The following is a 24,406-nucleotide window of genomic DNA, read 5'->3' on the forward strand; positions in this document are numbered from 1 at the left end:
TGAGTTTGTGAAATAAACTCACCCTGAATTGAGACGCAAGAAAGAAAATATATAAGATATATATCTATATAAAACTCTGCGCTAATGTCAAAACCACATTATGTAAGATGGCAGAAATATCACCACAACCAATACTTATATAAATTTGTTCAGGACTCGATCAAAATTGCATAATACATATTTTAATCATATACATACATATTAATAATTGTTGAAATAACACATAATACATATAATTAATTCTATCTAAGATGACCTAAATAAATCAATTGAGCATTGCCTAAAATGTTGAAGATCACAGCACCTAGTATAGTGATTGAATTGAATGTCTCTCAATATATTTAGTGACAACATCACTTTAATTAGAGTGTCCCGGTACAATCCATAATTGTCAAAGGTAATAATCCAGCATACAATATATATGATGATATTGAATTTATCCTGCTAATCAGCCAGGTAATTTCCCATCTCATATAAAGATGTTTGATTGTACACACAGTGGATGTTCCGTGAGGGTATTAATCGGCCAGAACTAAGCCAGCAACTCAGGATATGCTCACTCCGCTGATGTCCTCAAAGTCCACAGGGCTTCCTGTATTAATCCGGCTGCGAGAGCCTTGGATGTGATCACGGCACCAGCCTGCCCTCCGCTGAGCCAGTGTCCCACAATGTAGAAGCGGCCGCGCTGTAATAGCAACAGTGTGGCAATAGCGATAGTCACATGATCAGCACACCAGCGTCCTGGGCGGTGGAATAAGGGCTGCTGGACGTATTTGACCGAGATAAAGTGGCTGAGGATCCTTAAGCAACAAAGGGTAATACATTTAGCTCAGGTAACACAGATTATTACCACTATCTGTGATCAATGATAACATTAGGTGGTAGTCGTCAGGAAGGTCATGGATAATATCAAATGGGATAGCAGTCAGGAAGGATTATGGTTAAAGGTACATGGTAGGGCATGGGGAGGATCATGGGCAAATGTCATATTTGTAAGTGACAGGGTAGCTGGTGGCACATAATATGATGTGAGGGAAAAAAGTAGGAGTATAATAGGGGATGATGGCTCCTGATGTATGAGATACACCAGAGAGTGTGGGGAGGAGACTGGTCAGATCTCTGGGCTGGTAACACACAGTGACATGATGTGAGGGGAGGGGGGGAGAGCAGGAGTATAATAGGGGCTGATGGCTCCTGATGTATGATATACACCAGAGAGAGTGGGGAGGAGACTGGTCAGATCTCTGGGCTGGTAACACACAGTGACATGATGTGAGGGGGAGAGCAGGAACATAATAGGGGCTGATGGCTCCTGATGTATGAGATACACCAGAGAGTGTGGGGAGGAGACTGGTCAGGTCTCTGGGCTGGTAACACACAGTGACATGATGTGAGGAGGAGAGCAGGAGTATAATAGGGGCTGATGGCTCCTGATGTATGAGATACACCAGAGAGTGTGGGAAGGAGACTGGTCAGATCTCTGGGTTGGTAACACACAGTGACATGATGTGAGGAGGAGAGCAGGAGTATAATAGGGGCTGATGGCTCCTGATGTATGATATACACCAGAGAGAGTGGGGAGGAGACTGGTCAGATCTCTGGGCTGGTAACACACAGTGACATGATGTGAGGGGGAGAGCAGGAGTATAATAGGGGCTGATGGCTCCTGATGTATGAGATACACCAGAGAGTGTGGGAAGGAGACTGGTCAGATCTCTGGGTTGGTAACACACAGTGACATGATGTGAGGAGTAGAGCAGGAGTCTAATATTGGATGAATGCTTCTGACTGTTGTAGCGACTGAACAAGAAGAATATGTGTATCTGTTCTGTAGTTAGTGATTATTATACTCACCTGTGCCGATATCTGTAGGGATTTCCTCCTGTTTCTAATGATGATAACCTCTCACATACGTCTCTTCTTCTTTTATATGTTCTACTTTAAAATCAGTCATGCATTCATCCTAAATAACCACAAAACGATAATACAACACTTTCATAATGTGAGTGTGACGAGAACCAGGCATCGGGGTGGGTGTAATAAACATGGGAATGTCAGTCAGTGTGCTATTCTTGGCAACTAAGAGCTGTGGCTTGTTTTTGGTTGTAAAAACCTGTGGATTTATCCTTGGACTGTGCAGTGTGTATGGGACGCTAAGCTGCATGTTAGCATTTGATATCTGGGACCTTATTCACTGTAATTCACCTGAGAAGTGTGATGTATAGTCGTGGAGTGTAACTTTAAGCTACATAAATATACATTGCATTGTTCCCAACAGTACTGCCCGAGTGCTCTACAGAATCCCTAAGGGGACAGCAGAATAGGCTTGCCGGGGCAGGCAGCTGGTAGAGGTATTTCAAACGTGGTGGTTAAACCCTGGTCGCTCTAGAGTCCAATAGTGTTCATTTTAGTTTTGGATCAGGCGCCGATCACAAGAAAGGGCACATCTGCATGTGCGCCAAAAATTTGGAACACTAAGTCCGATGTAATGAAATGAGATTAACCCCTTGACGACTTATTTTATAACTTCCTGATCAAACTAGATTACAGTTTTGCTGTGCGTCTCTTGTACATCATAAACAGATGCATTATGCTGGAGGGAAGGATTGGAAAATTGTCATCAAGTGATGGGAGATAAGTCTCTGACCGCCCCCCCCCCCCTACTTTCAGCGTAGGGTCTCATAGAACCAATGTGGATAAACTAAGGACCCCACTCCCATTTATCTACAGACAGTGGGCAGGAATGTCATAAAGCACCAATATGAAATGCTCAAATACAAACTAGAAAGGTAAAATTGATAACACAGTGATACCCTGACATGGCACTGCAGCTCTAGTAACCAAATATCACCTCCCCCCCCAATTACACCTGCAGCTCCAATTATCTTCCTCTATTACTTCAACATATCAATCAGGACTTTACCAAAATGACCCAACAAGACAAAAAAGATAGCATTCAATGGACGGTATTTAATTGTTATAGCGCGACCGATCTCCCGTCTAAAGTGACGGGAGATCGTGGGGCGCTATACAATAGTTGCTGTTTTTCGTGCTGATCGCGCCCAAAGTGGTCAGGTTTAGCCGCGTAAAACAGCTACCCCCGACCAGAGTGCTGGGCGCGATTGCGAAAAGTGATATTTGGGCGCCCAAACAGGTAAATTCTCGCTCATTTCAGTTCACACCCCACTGGGGCTGCGAGCTGAAATGGTGCGCCAGCAGCTGATCGCGGCCGACAGGAGAAACAATTGAATAGCTCCTGTTGGGCGCGTAAACGGGCGAAACAATTGAATACCACCCAATGATGTCAGATTTAATAAACAGATTAAAAATAAGAATGTCAGGTTAGAACACTGCTACAGCTTCACTACAGATCATTTAATAAAATGTTGCTGATATTTTGGTGTTTGATGAGACCCTAAATCCCATCTACCTGATCCTCCTGTGGGGTCCTGTGATTCTCCTCTGTAAAGACCTGGGAATAAAGAGGACAGGGACATCTCTCTGGGGTATTTCTATTACTGGGTCCATCTGTAGGAGACACACAGTGACTGATATCATGTGATTATCAGATGATGTGCATCTAGGTGGCCCTGAAACGCGTGTTATCAGGCAGATATTTTGCACCAAGGGTATGGCTAGTGTAAGTGTGCACTGACAATGATATCAACCATGAAACCCAACTTATAGATAAGGGCGGTCTGGCCACAGAAATGCGTACAACTCAACATACTTGAAAATATATAAATTGCTTTCCATACATGCAATGCGAGAGCAAATATGGACAACTTGCGCTCAACTATGTAGAAGTCCCTGAGTGTATCTGTTGGAAAACTAGCAACAATTTTGGTATTATACTTACAGAGAGTGAGTGGGGAGTCAGCATATCATATGTAATCTTTAGGTGGCGCATTTCTTTAGGTCGATTCTCTGAATACATCTGGATGCAGCCTAGCAAGAGGATTGCAGGGTTGCTGGTTTGATGTTATTGTTTTTTCAAGATTATCCCTAAAAGGGATTTTCAAGCTGTTTGGAGTTTTATTATATGTTTGTTATCATTACAGCCCCATTGTTTACCATTTTATAAGCCTTCTATATGTTACATGTGTGGAGAACTTTATTTACAGTGTGTTGCAGTAATTTTTAGGAGCACAATCTTTTTATCTTTCTACTAGAAAACTACATTAATCTTTGAAACATATATTTTTAACAGAGATATTGTTAGATATACAACCTAAAAGGCACCAGATTCTAGAGGTTTTTTTTTATTTATTTTGTATGAATTGTATTAAGGTGCTGAAGATACCATCTTAGATGCTGTAGTATGACTTCAGTGATAATAAAATGTATTATTACAATTGTAAATGTAGAATGTAAATGAACACAGCCAGAGATGAAGAGAAAGTAGCCTATTGGATGAGTGAGGCTTAAATACTCCTTGGTGGGTCAGTGATGAAGACTTCTGGTGAAACTGCTGTTTGGAGAGAAACGCGTGATGCTGAATCTCAGACTGTGCCAATTAGGACGCAGATGCCTCCCCTGTATGAAGCCTGAAGACCCTTACTCCTACCAATGTACACCAGCAAAGACGGAATGTATGTAAAATACACACTCGGACGCTCCAGATGGATAAAGATGGAGTGAAATCTACAAACAGCTCACCATGAAGGGATTGGCTAACCCTAGGTATGCTAAACAGAGAAGAAATGAAAACAGGGAGCGCTAATAGATGTCTTGTATGGTACTAATACACATAAACAATGATCACAAATCCAAAATGAAGAGAGGTTATTAACACAGGATCAATAAAATATTGACCAAAAGGTTAGTTTTTTTTTAACTAAATGGTGACATCTATCATATGGAAAACAGGGATAAAAACAATTACAAAGTAGAAAATAAACAACTGTTGCAGATCAAAAAAGGAAAAACATTTAACTCCTGAGTGGAGAATAAATATGCACATGTATGTTAAAAATCCAGATGTTATGACTGAAAGCCAGATAGTGAGTATGTAGGATGATGTTTCCCCGGATAATGGATGACCCGTATTTTTGTATTCAGCATAAAAAGTTGAATGAACCATATGAGAAGCGGGTAATAAGTTAAGGTGCATACACACACAACGATTTTTTTAACGATTATCGATAACGATATAGTTTATCACTCAATCGTTGGAAAAAATCGTTCACTTTATGAGTTAAAACGATGAACGAATATCGTTCATGCGCGTTCACGTTTGTAGTTCAGTCAGACTGACCAACTGAACGATTTTCATTAAGGGAATATGCAAAAATCGTTTGTAGTTCAAAAAAATCGTTCATTACACTTTAAAAAATCTGACAGATAATCTGACAGAAAATCGTTCAGAAAATCGTTGGTAACAAAATTGTTTGTGTGTGTATGCAGCTTAAGTCTTAATTATAGTTAGAAGTTCTTACTAAGTAACCTCCTGTGACTCCAATCTTGTAATCGTCACGGAAGGAACAACCGCTGTCTGCTCCACAAATGATCCCAGCCGGGTGAAGTGAATAAGTAAGTCCGCTCTGTCCGCAGCTGTTTGTGACAGCGGCTATTAGAGATATAGGGGTCTATTTACTAAGCAGTGTTAGGAGACAGAGGACCTGATTCAGACCTGGTCGCAAGCGCTGAGCGCTCGCAACAAGGTCGATGGTGGCCCAGAGCCACGCTCCGGGTCTCGCACCAAAGGGGGCGTGCTGTCGATGTTGAGTGACAGCACACCCCCTTTGTTGGGCAGGCCGGGGGGGGTGGCTGCCCAGATGGAGGCGTTCCCATGAGAACGCCTACCGTTTGGGGGCGGCTCCACTGACATCACAAGTGATGTCAGTGGGAGAGATTCCGGCTCTGTTAGAGCCGAAATCTCTCTGGGGCTTGCGGCCACGAGACCCTACCACAAAGGCGACCATCATCCTGGCCGCTCACATTAGCTGTGGGTGGTAACTGTCGAAGTTAACGTTTCATATCGGAGTTTTTACCTGCGTTAAAGTATCGGGCGCGCGCCCGCTTATCCCCGTATTCAATATAAAATTAACGAAAACGGGAGCCTCCGAAGTTGGATTTGCGTAAAGTTATGAATTTTTCCTTAAAAAAATTCTAAGACCCCCCTAAAGTTGTAAAAACATGGGCGATCACTATGGGTACCCCCGTTTTAGCCTTTAAATGAAAGTCGGGGATTTAAATAGCCGCAGCAGGTGTTTTTTCCCGACATTGAAGAAGTGATGCAGAAGAGCACTTAGGTTATTTTTTTCATTTTTTTAAGTGGTCCCATCAAATTTGTGGTACATGAAAATGGGTACTAGCATATTTTTAAGTCCCTAAAGTAAGTTTTAAAAAATTCTGCATTTGTGCACCTGCCGCTATAAATCTATTCTAGAAAACACCTGCTGCATACTTACAGAATATCCCTGAATCTATTTCCCTATTGTTAATCAATTTTTTCCCATCTTTTTTTTCCCCCCCTTTTTTTAATTAAATTTTTTGTTGTGTCCCTATTTTTTTTTTTTTTTTACACAGTTCTTTTTTAAATGTCATTCCCAGGGGTGCAGGCTATTTTTTTTAAGCCTGCACCCCTAAACCCCAATTCTGCACTTTTTTTCAACACCTATTCAATGGTGAAAAATTATCCCCGTTTTTTATCAAAGACTTCAAAACTGCGATAAGTCTTTGAAATTGAATATGGTGTAAAACTAAAACCTGCGATAATGAAGTCATACCTCCGATATTAACGCAAAAACGATGCTTTCGCTCCCATATTGAATACCCCTCATAGTGGGACACAAATTCTTATTATGCCACATAGTGGGACTCAAATGCATATTATGCCACATAGTTGGACTCAAATTCTTAGTATGCCACATAGTGGGACTCAAATTCTTATTATGCCACATTGGGGGACTCAAATTCTCATCATGCCACATAGTGGGACTCAAATTCTTAGTATGCCACATAGTGGGACTCAAATTCTTATTATGCCACATAGTGGGACTCAAATTCTTATTATGCCACATAGTGGGACTCAAATTCTCATTGTGCATTTGTCCAGGTGCATCCCAGCTTCTAAAATGACCTTATAACTATACAGCATTACAGTCAGGGGTACAGATGTGTCCTCTTACCGATCGTGCTACAAACGTGCGCACTCATCGCGTCATGTGATTACATGCATCAGCGTTCGCTACGGTACCATGCAATCTTATGAAGTCGCGAGTGCACGTATCCGCTTGCGGGCGCATGCCTCGTGCCATTTGCTGCGTACGCAGCAAAGATGTAGCAGAACACATCTGTACATCAGCTTGCATTACAGCTCAGCGATAAAAGTCACAAGAAAGTGATTATATTTATTCACACGTAACAGACGAAAGCGTAGTCCTAGGGTCTTCTCCAGCATGTTGTATGTTGTACAGGCTGTTTTGCAGCCTCCTGTATTTGACGTTCCTCTGGCAGCTCTGACTGCTGTTCAGCACCCAGCGACTCTGCTGCACGCCTCACCTCATACACTGTGGTTGCGGGGCTTGATGCCCCCTGAATGTGGTGGGAATGCACTCCTCTTCATTTGACAGGCACAAAACGAAATACCACGCCTTTTTTTTTTTTTACAAGTAGCTTTATTAGAAGTGTATCTGGCTCTTATAAATCTTAGTTACCAGGACTAATATCTTGGTCGCCATGGTGACTTGGCCCTGGGGATTTGTCGAGCCCTGCTATGTGTTTATTTCATGTATTCATATGTGATGGGGTTCTGCGCTGCTCATGTATTATATTCTATTTCTCTATCATCCAATCTAGAGGACTCTGAGGTACCTTGGGTTGTAGAGGGCACTGTCCTGGAGAAGGAACTTCTGCAAACCAAACTTATCTGCTGCTGTCTCCTCCTGGGCTTTACACCCGTCTGTCATCTTTTAGTGCTCACAGAATATGAGATGTTTTGTGTTGATGCTCATGCAGTTTTCTTTTATCTTTTCTTTTACAGTTGTGCAGTTCTCTGAACTCCATTGGTGGAGGGCAGACCGGACGCTCATTTGCGCTCCCTCCGCCGTTACTGGTTCTCAAGAATTCCAGAAGGGAGGGTCTTTCACTCACCAGCTCCGTCCGATGCAAGGGACCTCCAGGACTGGCTAGAACTAAAATGCAGCCCTGTCTCTCACACAGTGATTGAGATGTTGCTTGCACCGGTCCGCCCCCTCCCCCCCTTCCCCAGCACTCTGACCTCTACGTACTTCTGTGATAAATACAGTCAGCTAACACAATGGTGAACCAGAGTCAGATCACCTGAAAGAACCGGCAGTGACCGGGACACAGTGCCTGCAGAGAGGCAGCACCCAGCCGCACTCCAGGAGTTTGAGGCTGTAGACATCTCCTGCACAAGCGGCCGCATCACGCTGCAGTCATTCTGTGTGTCCAGGCCTGAGAGAAGCAGCACACGGCTGGGTGACTGGTGCCCAGTGGTCAGGTGGGTACAAATACAGGTAAGCTCTGTCTTGAATGTTTGTTGCTAGCATGTTCAGGCCGGAATCCCGGCACCAGTATCCTGACCGTCAGCATCTCGAAGGGTAAGTATCGGGGTGTAGGGCCAGGAAGGCATTAGGTAGCGGGGTTAGGTTTAGGCATTAGGGGGAGGGTTAGGCACCGAGGAGGGGGTCTTAGGTTTAGGGTGCGGGGCGGGAGAGGTTAGGTTTAGGCACTGGGGGGGTTAGGTTTAGGTACCAGGGAAGGAGGGTTAGCGTTAGGGTAGGGGTTAGATAAATACTTACCGCTGTTCTTATGGGTGTCAGTATTCTGAACAGCTGCACCCTGACAGCCGGGATATCATACCCATTCCGTTCAGGCCCATAGGGTTCTCCCTGTCTGTTTCTAGCTGGCCACTAGTGGATGGAAGTTTTTCTAAGCAGCCTTCTCCCTCTGTATGGCTTGTGTGTATTATTGTGGCCGGAGAGTTCATTTTTTGTGTATTGCCAAGATGATAGTTTCTCAGCGCTTATATATATATATATTTAATGGTGCGGGCTTGCTAGTTATAATGTACCAATAACCTCTTATGTTCTGTCACAATACCCATTTTATATACTGGGCACTGAGGGCCTGATTCAGCAAGGAACGCACGGATGCAGGTGCACGCAATCGGCCGATGTTTGCGGTCTGCGCATGCGTCTTGGTCATTGTGCGCATGCACGAATCGCTCACTGTGTCCGCAGAAGCAAGCGCAGTTAATACTCAGGCCCAGGGAAAAGTGATTGACAGGATGTACCATTTGTAGGTGGCTACGGGGAGTGGTCGGCCGAATGCAGGCGTGCCAGTGCGTTCACACCCAATTACAGGGGCGTGCATAAATTAGCCACTGAGATGCCGGACGCAGCCTGTCGTCCCTCTGCGTGCAGGAAGTCTCTCAACTCCTGCGACAGGGTCAGGTCTCCGTTAGTCTGCGTGTGGCTCCGATGTTACTCGATGTTTTCTCAGCCTTGCGCATCAGTACGGACATTAGTGGAGGGTAAAGGGGGCGCCATTATGTAGTGCTGGGCGTCTGCATCTTTGTGCTGCGATTGCCACAGCGGCCGGGAGCGTGTGTATGCATCCGTGCGTCCCTTGCTGAATCAGGCCCTAAGTTACTAGCTCATTTTAGGTCACAATTCTATCTCCAAGCTCCATATTTTGTAATGGAGAACTGACTTATCTACTCTCTTGTTCCATCACAATACTATGTTAATAGACTGATCTATTGGCCCTCATGTTCCATCACAATTCTCTCTCCATGTTTATGGACTGGACAGTGACTTACTAGCTCTGCTGTCACCAGATTCTTCTGTAGTGACCAACTGACTTTCACCTCTGTCACCATACTCTACGCATGTAGTCAGACTGAGCATCGATTTTTTACCTAATGGTTTGTCTCAGGACTCTTAACGGCAAATGAATACTATCCTGCTACCAAATATATTCCGTTACAATACACTCCATGTGGGGAGGAGACTGGTCAGATCTCTGGGCTGGTAACACACAGTGACATGATGTGAGGAGGAGAGCAGGAGTATAATAGGGGCTGATGGCTCCTGACTCCCCCACTGGGCAGATACATATCCCTCAGCCTATACTGACAGAGGAGGGTGTAGAATAAGAGGCTGCTATAATGACAGAACAAGGAGAATATGTGACTTTTCTGTAAAAAGTGATTATTACTCACCTGTGCTGATATCTGTATCGATTTCCTCCTACTTATACTGCTGATCACCTCTCACATAAGTCTATTCTTCCTCTTTCATATTTTCCACTTTAAAATCAGTCAGGTATTGACCCGTTAGTGTCATTGGTAACAGTGAAATAAATCTTTATTATAAGCATATGCATTATGCTGGAGGGGAAAACTGAAAAATTAATAACAAGTGATTTGATATAAGATGGAAAGGGAAGGCAAAATACATGGCTCAGTGATAGCCCAACATTGCACTGTAGCCCTAGTAACAAGCAAAGTATTACCTCTCCCCCCATTACAGACCAATCCACATAGTGCTTCTGTACAGCAAGCCTGCCAAGCTGTCACTCAGTCTCTGCCTGCTCACACAGAGAAGCTCCTCCCACCTAACATGTTACATTACTGTATAAATATTTACTTTATGTATAAACACTACAGATATTTTATGTATAGTATTCAGCCAATATTCTATTAACTTCCTATACTTTAACGTTGTATCAATCAGGGCTTTACCCAAATTAATTCAGATAACAATGAAAATATAATTTGATAATGCAGATTTAATAAACTGAGATTAAACAAAAGAATGTCAGGTTGTAACATTGATGCAGCTTCACAACAGATCATACAATGAGATGTCACTGATATTTTAGTGTTTGGTGAGGCTGTCAGTTCCACCTACCTGATCCTCCTGTGGGGTCCCGTGATTCTCCTCTGTACAATCCAAGGAATAAAGAGGACGGGGACATCTCTCTGGGGTATCTCTGTTACTGGATCCATCTGTAGGAGACACACAGTGACTGAGTACATTGTATATATGTTAATTTCAGGTGATGTGTATCTAGGAGGCCCCATAGCTGCTCTCCCCTATATAATACATGAAAGTCTCCTCTTACCCAGTGATGTGAGTGGCCGGTAATTTTCCATAATAACGTCCATGTACAGACCCCTGTGTTCCTCTATATACTCCTGCATGGAGAGATAGACAGTGACATCCTGACACCTTATAGGAACCTGACACACACAATGATACAGTCATCATCCAGAAACATCCCCTGGTGTTACTGTAGAATGTTCCATTCCCAGCAGTCACCTCTCCAGTCATCACCCAGACACATCCCCTAGTGTTACTGTATAATGTCCCATTCCCAGCAATCACCTCTCCAGTCATCACCCAGACACATCCCCTGGTGTTACTGTATAATGTCCCATTCCCAGCAGTCACCTATCCAGTCAGCAACTGAATGATCTTGTTGGTGCGTTCCAGGATCTTCTGGTCGTTGAGTCTTTCATGTATCAGTGAGTGAGGTAGAGGCACCGTAATGGGGCTCTGGGTCCTGCTCAATCCTCCTGACACTCATGGATGCTGTTGTCTTATTTACTACTGTGTAATTCTATATATCAAGGAGAAAAAAAGGAGGTTGTTGTAGATCCATATAGGTCAGATCAAAAAGGCGTAACAGGAAGATTGTAAGGAGTGTGACTTGCATAACTCCTGCATTTCCTACAAAGTGCCAACCTTACAAAGAGATTGCCACTAAGCTCCGCTCTCTCCATCTCCCCGCTCAAAAGCAATCTCACTAGTGATGTGTCTGAGATTGCCAGGGTTGCTCCAGCAACCCTGGTAATCTCAGACACATCACTCTACTGCACTGTGCCCCTCTCTCCTGCCCTGGAATGCCATGCCTTTCTGTAACAACCTGGCTCCCACCCACTCATTACCTTTTCATACCCAACTCCCTGAGGGGGTCGGACAAAGTGGTGGTGTGGGGGCCCAGCTATCCCTCAGCTTCTCCATCCAATTCACACCCTCAGGACTCTCCCTGTCATTCTCTTTATTTGAGGTTCATGCTATTCTCATCTTCCACCCCATTCACCTTTGCTTAGCTGTCATCTATAACCACCCTTGGTCCCATCTTGAAATTCCTTGACAGCATTGTCTCCTGGCTCCCCAACGTCCTCTCTTTGGACCTTCTTTCCCTATTGATGTTTCCTACTGTCTTCTCAATGGACCTCCTCGAGAGTGGGCACTTCCTTCACCTGGTCTTCAACTCCTTATCTCTGACCATCATCTTTTTTAATTTAATCTTTCCCTCACCACTTCTCCACCTCTCCCTCCCAAGGCCACCATAACCTTGAGGTGATTGACCTTATGCTTTCTCCTCCTTTCTCCTCTCCTGACCCAGGAAGCCCACCAAAGAGGAGGGTCCAACACACAAAAAATGTATTGCACTCATTTAAGATAAGATTCCCTCAGCCTCTGTTAGTGGAACTGGGAAACAGGTGGCAGCAGGAAGGGTCACCAAGCGATACGGTCATAGCGTGCTCCTTACATGCTGTAGCCACACAGGCTATCTCGGAGGCTGATTTACTGTATAAAAGAAAAGAAAATTGCAGACAATATATCTGACAATATATAGCGTTCCCACTTGGCTGTTTTAGGGGGGCGCCGCACCGCACCCTGCCCAATTTCAAAAAGACAGTACGTGCCCTGCCCTTTTGGCACTGCCCCGCTAAAAGAACCTGCCATGTGCCGTCCCCACCTGCAGGCTGTAGTCCCGCGGGTAAGAAAAATGGCGGGGCAGTGGCCACCGCTAGTGAATATCACAGAGACAGGAGCGCTTGGAGGCACTCCCCGAAGAGTGATGAAAAGAGGGCGCATCTTAAAGACACGTCCCCTTTTCTCGTGGCCACGCCCTGCAGGAGTGCCCCTTTCTAGGTGTGGCGCCGGACAGGGCAGAACGAGAAAAATCTAAAATATCCAGCATACATAAATCCAAACTTCTAAGGGAGCTCTGTCCATCTCTTGGTCATCTGCAGATTCCCACTGGGCCATATAAACTGAGAAAAGAGTTGAGTGCAACATAATGCATTGTCCTCGAATAATGTAATTCCACTTTCAGACAGAAGCTGAGGCTTGGACCCTGCTTTCTCCTGGGTTTTTGAACATGGGTTGATCCGGGTCACAGCTCCACACTGCACCTTGTTCCCGGTTTAATACAGAACTCGTGTCAGCCCTACCAAATGTGTGAGTCATTTGAAGTTGAAAGTTTTGTTACAGGCTTACAAAGATGAGTCATAAAAGTGGGTGTGTCAGCGCTCCTAAGCCGCCAATGAGATACTTTTACTATAGCCATATTAGAGTTACATCATGCAGGGAAGCAAGTTCTGACCAGTCACAGGGAATCCTTCAGTGGGATGTGGGATATTGTTATATATTGATGGGCTAAACATACGTGCATCACTGTGGGTATAAATATATAGTGTTAGGACAGGATCCAGACGGGATGCCGGACATTAGGATACCGATGCCGGAATCCTGACGCCTGTCAGAATGCCGACGCCGGCATCCCGAAGGGAACATGATACGGACGTCGGCATCCCGACCGCCAGCATCCTGAAGGTAAGTATGCGGGTTAGGCTTAGGCAGAGGATGAGGGATTAGGGACCTGACGGGGCGGGTTAGGGACCAACCGGGGAGGGTTAGGCTGTGGGGAGGAGGGGTTAGGTTTAGGCACCACCACCGGGGGGAGGATAGGGGTAGGCACCGCCCGGGAGGGTTATGTTTAAGGTGCGGAAAGGGGGGGGTTAGGTTTAGGCACCCCCGGGGGGGGGGGGGGGGGAGGTTATGGTTAGGCACCACAGGGGGAGGGTTAGTGTGTATGTGTGTGTGCATGTGATAGGGAATATAGAATGTAAGCTCCACTGGGGCAGGGACTGATGTGAATGGCCAAATATTCTCTGTAAAGCGCTGCGGAATATGTGTGCGCTATATAAATAGCTGGTAATAAACAATAAATAAATAGGAAGGATTATATGATAATATAAGAGGGTATGGTGCATATATAGGCGTATATGGGGTATATATAGTAATATAATATATATGGTAATATATATGGCGTATATAGTGTATATACGTAAATAGTAGAGTATATGGTACGCAGCTAAGACCCTGCGGCTAACTGAATCTGCTCCTAAAGGCCGGTACATACTAGACGATGTCTAGTATGTACCGACCTCGTAAGCAGCAAGGCCAGGCAGGGTGTCGGCATTGGTAAGTGCGTACACACTTGATGATGCTAGCTGCAACGAAGCAAAGGCGAGGGCTGTGCTGCAATCGGCAGCATAGCCCACGTTAACAATGTCGGTCCTGCAAGCAGGTCCGACAAGCGATGTCGCTGATGACGCGAGGGAGCGCGCATCATCAGCAAAATAGCGAGTGCACACTGGCCGATATGTCGCTCCGATCCGCAATACAATCCGGGTGACATTTCGCTTAGTGCGTACCCGGCATAAGACCGGCAGCCCCTGTGTGTAACGAGAGCTGCAGTGCATAGTGTGAGTAATACTGGGAGCTGTGGTAACGGTGTAATAGAAGCTTGGGACGCATATACACACCATCACATGACACTGATACACCTCTATGGAGCAGGATAAGAATGTGGAGGGATGTTTTCATGCCAGACAACCCGAGTTGCTGATGAGTCTTCCAGAGGAGCTGCTGCGATAATAATTGCTGAGGGTCGGCTATAATGCATCTGAGCTGTAAGCGCCTCATTGTTATGGCTGTGGAGCCGGTCACTTCCTCCCAGTCCTGCCCCAGAACATGTTACACACCCGACTTCCGGCCTGTGCGTTCCACCTGACTTCCGGCCTGCGCGTTCCACCTGACTTCCGCCGTCAGCTGTAACATCTTCCGGGTGACTGCTTAGTAGGCGGCTTCACTGTGTCTGCAAGCGGGTAATGGTATTATTATTATTATAAGACAGGTGGAGCAGACTCTGGTGACATGTAATGATACAGGTTGAGCATATTTTGATGCCATGTTACTGTAATACAGGAGCCTGGGATTTGGTGCCCTGTTAGTATAATACAAGTGCAGCGCCCCCTGGTGTCCTGTTCTTGTTATATGGGGAGCCTGACATATCCATCTATAAATTTATACCGTAATATTAGTTGAGCAAACTATGTAGACGTGTTATTATAGTGCAGGTGGAGCAGGATCCGGTGTCCTGTTATTATACAAGGATACAGACCCTGGTGTCCTGCTGGTATATAATACTGATGGAGCTTTGCTATGCTGTTATAATGGTGCAGGTGGGGCAGGCTGTGGTGTCCTGTTATTACAGGGCAGGCTGTGGTGTCCTGTTATTATACAAGAACTCAGACCCTGTCGTCCTGTTATATGATACTGATGGAACGCAGGCTTTGCTACGCTGCTGTTATACAGGTGGCACATACTCTCATGTCCTGTATATTATAGCAGCTGCTGTAAACTGATATTAAAGACATTGGGGTAGATGTATGAAGCCCAGAAACGGTATCAGCGCACGTTAGGTGCGCTGATACCGCTTCTCCCCGATGTATGATCGGGGGTCTGGGCGGTAAATGACAGGGGCGCTATACAAGATAGCAGCGGCGATGGCAGGGCCATGTACGAACGGTCATAACGCATGACCGTTCGGCCGGCTGTAGCTGTCGTTATCGACAGCTACAACCTGGCGCTGCCCTATCTCCACAGCAGGGACATCGCTGTCCCTGCTGCGGCAGATGCCGGCTCCGGATCCACGCGGGGATCTCGCGATACTTGCGAGATCCTGTACATGCTCAGTGGAGCCGGCCGGGACAGAGACACAGCGCATCAGCACTAGGCTGATGCGCTGCTATCTCTAGCGGGTAGCGCCGGAGGGGGGAGTTAACACTCCCCCTCTCCGGCCGATGAGATGTTTATACATCTCATCGGTAGTGCTTTCTGCTTCGCCTCGGTAAAGAGGCGAAGCGGGAAGCGTTATAGCGGCACGTTAAGTACCCCATTGTGTCTGAGTCAGACACAATGGGCATACACCAGGTTTAGCGGTATTAGGATAAAGTCGCAGACGTGTGACCGGCAAGAGATGCGCATATGGTAGCTGCATCATCCGACTAAGATGGTCCATGGTGGTCTCCCTCCCTTCCTCATCCACGTGCTCCCAGTTATTTTCTCCCTGTGGGCGGGTTGTACTAAGGGCAGAAATGCGGTAAAACCCCTGATAATTGCATATTCAGGGGTTTTACCGCATTTTTCATATGTACTGAGCACCGGAATGTGTTGCATTCTGGTGCTTCGATTCGGTGGGTAACGCCATCTTTAGATGACTGGGTGATGACTGTATCATTGTGTGTGTCAGGTTCCTATAAGGTGTCAGGATGTCACTGTCTGTCTCTCTATGGAGGAGGAGGAGTATATAGAGGAACACAGGGGTCTGTACAAGGACGTGATGATGGAGAATCACTGGCCCCTCACATCACTGGGTAAGAGGAGTCTTTCAATTATTGTAAAGCAAAGAGCACTTTTGAAAACCACCTAGATGCACGTCATCTGATAATTCCATATATACAATGTACTCAGTCACTGTGTGTCTCCTACAGACAGACCCAGTAACAGAGATACCCCAGAGAGATGTCCCCGTCCTCTTTATTCCCAGGACTCTACAGAGGAGAATCGCAGGACCCCACAGGAGGATCAGGTAGGTGGGATTTAGGGTCTCACCAGATACCACAGTGACTTATCACTATATGTTGTGTAGAGCAGCTGTGTGTCTTATACACTGATCTAGTGTTTGCTGTAAATTAATTACGTCAATTAATGAAAACAGACCTTACTAATGTGGTCACAGAAGTGCTAATGCATTTGGCTGCTGGAGTAGGTAATATGTGTGCGCCGTTAGCACTGTCCCCCACTTAGTAACATCTAAACCACAGTGATACTGAGCCGTGCTTTGCTCTGTGTGCGGTGTCTTCATGTCCTGTAGATGGACCTCTGTGATGATGAGCCTCATCCGTACAAATATATGGGGGAGGATACAGCATATGTAAAAATAAGTTAGAAATGCTATTACGATAGAGAGTGAGAATACAATTAAGGACATACATAAGTTGAGATATGAGAAGAGAGTAAAAGTGGTTTGGAGAGATAAGTATAAATATCTTATTAATAATAACAAAGTGAGAACAGTGGGCCTGATTCAGAGCCGAACGCTCTGACCAGAGCGCTCGCTCTGAATCAGGGCCCTCCTACCTGTATTTGGAGCGGCCTCATGGACGCTCGCATAGCTGTGGGTTACCACCCACAGCTATAGTGAGCGTCCATGATGATGGTCAAGACCATCGGGCTTGCGACGAGACCCTGCGGTAGGGTCTCGGTGACCGCAGAGCCCTGGAGTGATTTTGGCTCTGTGTTACTATCAGAGCCAAAATCACTCCCACTGACATCACTAGTGATGTCAGTGGGGCCGGACCCAGACGGTAGGCGTTCCCATGGGAACGCCTCCGTCTGACAGTGACGCCCCCGGCACGCCCACCAAAGGGCGTGCTGTCACTCACCATCGACAGCACGCCCCCTTTGGTGCGAGACCCGGAGCGACGACTTCCTCGTCGCTCGCCGGGTCTCGCACATGCGCACGACGGAGCTCCCTCCGTCGTGCGCATCACTTCGGCACCATCGACCCGCTTGCGAGAGAACATCGCTCGTGAGCGGGTCAGAATCAGGCCCAGTGGTCGGTATGATCTAAGGCTGCCATAACCTAGTGATGGCCATGGGTGTAAGAATAAATAACTGTTATTGGGCAGCTGTTGGTAAATGTGATGGCAGGGAAGTGGTGGTGTTACTCTCTATGATATGGATGTGAAACCTGTGGCATAGAGAGATTGGTGTGAATGAGAATGTGCCAGCAATATGGGATATGTGATTGCAAGTGAAATAATGGGTATAATGTTCCATCTAAGGACACAAGTAGTTATATATTGCTGTAGGAAGTCTCCTGAATGCACTCCACCACCTGTTTGTGGCTTCCTAGGTGGGTTCTATTTCAAGGACGACATGCTATTTTATATTTTTGTGTCTTTTTCAGGGAGAATATCTAACTAATATTAAGGTAGAAGATATGGAGGAAGAAGAGGAGACATGTGTGACTGATATAAATGTAGAAGAAGAGACGTATATGCCTGATATTAAGGTAGAAGATATGGAGGGAGAAGAAGAGACGTATGTGACTGATATAAAGGTAGAAGAAGAGACGTATGTGCCTGATAATAAGGTAGAAGATATAGAGGGAGAAGATAAGACGTATGTGAGTGGTGATCAGCAGTATAAGGAGGAGGAAATCCCTACAGATATCAGCACAGGTGAGTAATAATCACTTATTACAGAACAGTCACATATTCCCCTTGTTCTGTCACTACAGCAGCCTCTTATTATATACTCTTCTCTGTCAGTACAGACTAATGAGTACAATGTATCTGTCCAGGTGGGGAGTCACGCGCCATCAGCCCCTATTATACTCCTGCTCTCCCCCTCACATCATGTCCCTGTGTGTCACCAGCCCAGAGATCTGACCAGTCTCCTCCCCACACTTTCTGGTGTATCTCATACATCAGGAGCCATCAGCCACTATTATACTCCTGCTCTCCCCCTCACATCATGTCACTGTGTGTTACCAGCCCAGAGATCTGACCAGTCTCCTCCCCACACTCTGGTGTATCTCATACATCAGGAGCCATCAGCCCCTATTATACTCCTGTTCTCCACCTCACATCATGTCACTGTGTGTTACCATCCCAGAGATCTGACCAGTCTCCTCCCCACACTCTCTGGTGTATCTCTTACATCAGGAGCCATCAGCCCCTATTATACTCCTGCTCTCCTCCTCACATCATGTCACTGTGTGTTACCAGCCCAGAGATCTGAGCAGTCTCCTCCCCACACTCTCTGGTGTATCTCATACATCAGGAGCCATCAGCCCCTATTATACTCCTGTTCTCCACCTCACATCATGTCACTGTGTGTTACCAGCCCAGAGATCTGACCAGTCTCCTCCCCACACTCTCTGGTGTATCTCATACATCAGTAGAGGGGATGTCACTAGTGATGCCATCTGATGTGTTCAATTACACATGACCCTTCCTATGCACTTCCAAATTTTAACATTATCCATAATACCCCATCTACACTACCACATATATTATCCATAATCCATAACTTGTTTGAGTTAATACCCCTGGTTCTGATACTAAAGTGCACTTAGCAGATCGCGGGCAGATCTAGTAATGGAAGTCAACATCTTACTGCCTAGAAAAATGCTCCTGCTAAAGAGGATGTTGGTTGTGACATTCTGTAAATACCTATTCAGTGAATTATGGACTTCAAGGCCTGCTGTATAAATGAGACCCAAATCCAACATAAGGCTGCAGGTGACCAAAGTCTTGACCCTAAACTCCCCACGGCCGCCGGAGTTTATCCAGCACTGTGTTACAATACTGACCCCTCCCTCCCTCACACTTCCTTGCTGGAAGCTGCAGCTGTCTGTCATGTTCACAGCTACAACGCACAAGTTAAACATTCTTGAATAAATGTTTAGATTGGGCACATAGCACCCAGTGACCCTTTAGGAACTGCACTGCAGCATGGGGAATAAACCTCTGAGTGTCACACCTATCACTTTCATTTATAACCCCTGTGTTTACATATGTATTCAGTAGGATACAGTATGTTTATTTGGATATGTATCTTAATACATTTTTTTTCTATCATAACCCCCTTATGGCTGCTTTCATGCAGCAGAATCTCCTTGTTCAGATGTATTGGTTGTTTGTTACTTTGTTGCACTAGAAAACAGCTCTTCTGGTTTCATGTGTTTATATATCATACCCCATTAATATAATTGTGCTGTGACATCCGTGCTGAGCCGATTATATCCAATGTGTACAATCCCCAGTATATGATTGACCGATCAATCTCTACTAGATACAGTCAGGTGCATAAATATTTGGACATTGACAGAATTCTCATATTTTGGCCTCTATTCACCACCACAATGGCTTTGAAATGAAACAAACAAGATGTGCTTTAACTGCAGACTTTCAGATTTAATTTGAGGGTAATTACATCCAAATCAGGTGAACGGTGTAGGAATTACAACGGTTTCTATATGTGCCTCCCACTTTTTAAGGGTCCAAAAGTAATGGGACAAACTAAACAATCCTAAATCTAACTTTCGCTTTTTAATACTTTGTTGCAAATCCTTTGCAGGCAATTACAGCCTGAAGTCTGGAACGCATAGACATCACCAGACGCTGGGTTTCATCCCTGGTGATGCTCTGCCAGGCCTCTACTGCAAATGTCTTCAGTTCCTGCTTGTTCTTGGGGCATTTTCCCTTCAGTTTTGTCTTCAGCAAGTGAAATGCATGCTCAATCGGATTCAGGTCAGGGTATTGATTTGGCCATTGCATAACATTCCACTTTTAGCCTTAAAAAACTCTTTGGTTGCTTTTGCAGTATGCTTCGGGTCATTGTCCATCTGCACTGTGAAGCGCCGTCCAATGAATTCTGAAGCATTTGGCTGAATATGAGCATATAATATTGCCCGAAACACTTCAGAATTAATTCTGCTGCTTTTGTCAGCAGTCACATCATCAATAAATACAAGGGAACCAGTTCCATTGACAGCCATACATGCCCACGCCATGACACTACCACCACCATGCTTCACTGATGAGGTGGTATGTTTTGGATCATGAGCAGTTCCTTTCCTTCTCCATACTCTTCTCTTCCCATCACTCTGGTACAAGTTGATCTTTGTCTCATCTGTCCATAGGATGTTGTTCCAGAACTGTAATGGCTTTTTTAGATGTTGTTTGGCAAACTGTAATCTGGTCTTCCTGTTTTTGAGGCTCATCAATGGTTTACATCTTGTGGTGAACCCTCTATATTCACTCTTGTGAAGTCTTCTCTTGATTGTTGACTTCGACACATATACCTCCTGAAGAGTGTTCTTGATTTGGCCAACTGTTGTGAAGGGGTTTTTCTTCACCAGGGAAATAATTCTTCTGTCATTCACCACAGTTGTTTTCCGTGGTCTTCCGGGTCTTTTTTTTTATTCTTTTATTAAATATAAATGGTGGCACAGTAGTTTGTACAAATGATGTGTCAGACAAGATTATTCAATAGTATATCAACAATAGACAGGTAACGACATTTGCCACAGAATATATGAGTAATTAACAGTCAAAAACCATTTATAACGTGAGTATGGTGGAGTAGAAAAGGAATTAGTAGAGGGTAGGGTGAGGATGAATTTATATGAGGAGGAGGGAGGGAGCAGAAAACAACAAAAAAGAAAGAGAAAAAAAAAAATGGGGGGAGAAGTGTAAGAAAATAAGCCACAGGTAAATAATGTATTCATATATAATTATATGAGAAGCATTAGGTCGAAACTAACCAAGGCCTGGGAGAGGTGAATTTTGAGAGGTATACCAGGGGTTCCATACGGTATGAAATTTCCGAACAGCATTGTTTTGTAGACTGGTGATATATTCCATATTTGCTACAAACCAGATTCTGTTCATTAACTCCTGGCGGCTGGGAGTGTGTTGAACTTTCCAATTACGAGCGATTTGAAATTTGGCTGCGCAGGAAACATGAAGGATTAGTTTATTTGTAGTGTTGGGGATGGAATCAATCGGAGCGCAAAGTAGAAGAGTAGCTGGAGAAAGAGAGATCTGAATGGTAAGAATTTGGGAAAGTAGGGTACGGACCATGTTCCAGAATGGGACAATCAGGGGGCATGACCACCACGTATGAAAATAAGTTCCGAGTTGACCGCACCCTCTCCAACAGAGATTAGAGGTGCTGGGGTAGATCTGATGTAAATGCTCTGGCACTAAGTACCATCTGGTATATACCTTGTATGAGTTCTCGCGTATGGCCACACTGATGGAGCATTTAGAAATAGTTAAGCGTATAGTGTCCCATGTTTCTTCCCCTAGAGAAAGGCCAAGATCCGATTCCCAAGCCTGCTCGTCTGTTTCGAGCGGAGGAGGCTTCAACGCCAGTATGAAGTGATAAAGGTGCGAGATAGCTCCTTTGTCATTAGGTCTATACATGCATAGTCTCTCTATAGTTGTGGGGTTAGGAGGGGAGCGAGTGGAGGGATTCGAGCTAGCGAAGTGGCGAATTTGTAAATATTGATAGTGAAGTTTATTGGGAAATTTATGTTTGTCTTGAATGTCCGAGAATGATCTAGGTGAGGAAACTTCAACTACATGGTGAAGCCTAGTAATGCCCGCTGAAATCCAGGGGGAAGCCAATGTTTGGGATAGACCAGGGGGGAATGCAGGGTTGTTCCAAATGGGGATTAAAGGGGAAGGGTGTGGAGAAAGATCCAGTTTTTTATTAAGGGAGTCCCAGTTATTAAGTGTCAGTGCTATAGTGGGGTATAGAAGAGCGGATCTAGGTCTATGTTTACGGGGCGTCCAGGGTAGATGAGAGACTGAGTGTACATCCACTAAATCGCTCTCCAGGTCAACCCATCTCTTAACATGGCGGATTGAGTGCCAGGCGGCCAACTGACTTAATCGGGTTGCATTATAGTAGCGGTGCAATGAGGGTAACCCCAAGCTTCCATCCCAGGGACGCTTAGTGAGTATGTCTCGACGGATTCGGGGTTTTCGGCAGTTCCAGATGAATTTACAGAGTGCAGTTTGAAGTGTGGGAGGGAATAGGAATAGGGAGAGTTTGGAATAGGTATAATAGTTTGGGGAGAATGTTCATTTTCACGGCGTTGATACGACCTACCCAGGAGAGAAAGTGTGATTGCCATTGTCGTAGGTCCCTCTGGATTGAGCTGATGAGGGGGGGGGTAGTTGGCTTTATATAGAGAATCATAGGATTTAGTAATGAGTACTCCTAGATATTTGAGGGAATCTTTTTTCCATATGAAATTAAAATTTGACTGCAATAATAACTTCATATTGCCGGGTAGATGTATAGGAAGGGCTTCGGATTTGGTATGATTAACTTTGTAACCAGACAGGGAGCCATACATAGAGAGTTCTCGAAATAGATTGGGAAGAGAGTTGAGTGGTTTTGTTAGCGTAAAAAGTATATCGTCTGCGAATAGAGATAGGGTATATTGAGAATGTTTAACCTTAACTCCAGTAATATCGGGATTGGCCCGTACACGAGAGGCGAGTGGTTCAATAATAAGGGCAAATATGAGTGGCGATAGAGGGCATCACTGTCTGGTCCCATTTGTTATTGAGAAGGAGTCGGAGAGCAGGCCTCCTGCTGAGACCGTAGCGGAGGGATTGGAGTAGAGGGCTTGGATGGCTTGTAAAAACTGTCCTCGGAATCCGAATTGGCGCAATGTTTGGAAAAGAAAAGGCCAGGATACCCTGTCGAAGACTTTCTCCGCGTCCAGAGCAAGCACCAGAGAGGGGAGTTTGTGAGTATTAATATAGTGGACTAGATCGATTGTGCGTCTAGTATTGTCTAATGCTTGTCTGGACGGGACAAAAGCCCACTTGGTCGGGATGGATTAATGAGGGAAGGAGGGGGTTGAGCCTATTTGCAATTACCTTAGCAAAGAGCTTTAGATCAGTATTAAGTAGTGAGATGGGACGGTAATTAGTCACTAAAAGGGGGTCCTTAGTAGGCTTCGGGATGACGGTTATGGTAGCTCTAGTCGTGTGCGGGTGAAATGAGGAACCTTCGAAGACTTTTGTGTTTTGAAAGCTGAAACAATTTCTTCTGAAGAGATAGGGTCGTTTAGCGCGGAAGAGGTGGCGGTATCGATTCGGGGGAGATTACAAGAGGCCAAATAGTCCGTGGTTGAGGTGTCAGCGTTAGTTTCATTTGTTGGGGGGAGATTGTAAAGGCGTTCGTAATAATTTATAAATAAAGAATTGATGGTGGATGGACTATAGTGGCTGGTGCCACGGTCGTCGTTTAATGCTGGGATAGCAGTCCTAGCCTTTCGGGCCTTCAATCTATTGGCCAATAGGGAATCAGCTTTGTTGCTCTCTTCATAAAATTTTTGGTTGAGCCAACGTAAGGCCTGTTCAGTCTTTTCAGCATTAAGGGCATTAAGGGCAGTCCTGGAGGAGGTCAGTTGGGCGTATAGTGAATTAGAGGGAGTACATTTATGAGCGGTTTCAAGACGTTGAACCTCTGCGGTCAGGGATTTAATTTGGGACCTACGTTCTTTATTTCTAAAGGAAGCATAATTAATGATGTGCCCACGAATAACAGCTTTATGCGTTTCCCATACCAAAGGGGTGCAAGTAGGATCGTTGTTTAAGGAAAATTAGTCCTCAAGAGCGGACTTCACCTTTTCCTGAAATTTTGGAATGGTAAGCAGAGTTTCATTCAAACGCCACGGGGGTCGTGAG

General features: G+C 45.1%; 1 protein-coding gene and 1 long non-coding RNA gene across 4 annotated transcripts in view; one reads left to right on the forward strand and one right to left on the reverse strand.

Moving 5' to 3' along the window:
* LOC148508074 (uncharacterized) overlaps positions 1 to 24,406 on the forward strand; it is a 97,857-nt gene that overhangs the window by 64,604 nt on the left and 8,847 nt on the right. The window contains exons 14-16 of the mRNA XM_088445071.1: positions 16,375 to 16,492; positions 16,610 to 16,707; positions 18,091 to 18,364. Of these exons, the coding sequence (XP_088301197.1) occupies positions 16,375 to 16,492; positions 16,610 to 16,707; positions 18,091 to 18,364 (490 nt within the window). The remainder of the gene's footprint in view (positions 1 to 16,374; positions 16,493 to 16,609; positions 16,708 to 18,090; positions 18,365 to 24,406) is intronic.
* Positions 226 to 14,777, reverse strand: LOC148508076 (uncharacterized). 3 transcript variants are annotated; one of them, XR_015869640.1, is made up of 7 exons: positions 14,600 to 14,777; positions 11,427 to 11,595; positions 11,098 to 11,170; positions 10,884 to 10,981; positions 3,431 to 3,528; positions 1,855 to 1,963; positions 226 to 800 (listed from the first exon to the last, which is right to left on the reverse strand). It is a non-coding gene; the product is annotated as an uncharacterized LOC148508076 (long non-coding RNA). The 3 variants fall into 3 exon arrangements; XR_015869642.1 differs by lacking the exon at positions 3,431 to 3,528 and adding an exon at positions 10,193 to 10,279; XR_015869641.1 differs by lacking the exon at positions 3,431 to 3,528 and adding an exon at positions 10,193 to 10,373.

The sequence above is a fragment of the Taudactylus pleione genome, unplaced genomic scaffold, assembly GCF_031769625.1.
Source record: "Taudactylus pleione unplaced genomic scaffold, aTauple2 ptg000377l, whole genome shotgun sequence".
Taxonomy (NCBI): domain Eukaryota; kingdom Metazoa; phylum Chordata; class Amphibia; order Anura; family Myobatrachidae; genus Taudactylus; species Taudactylus pleione.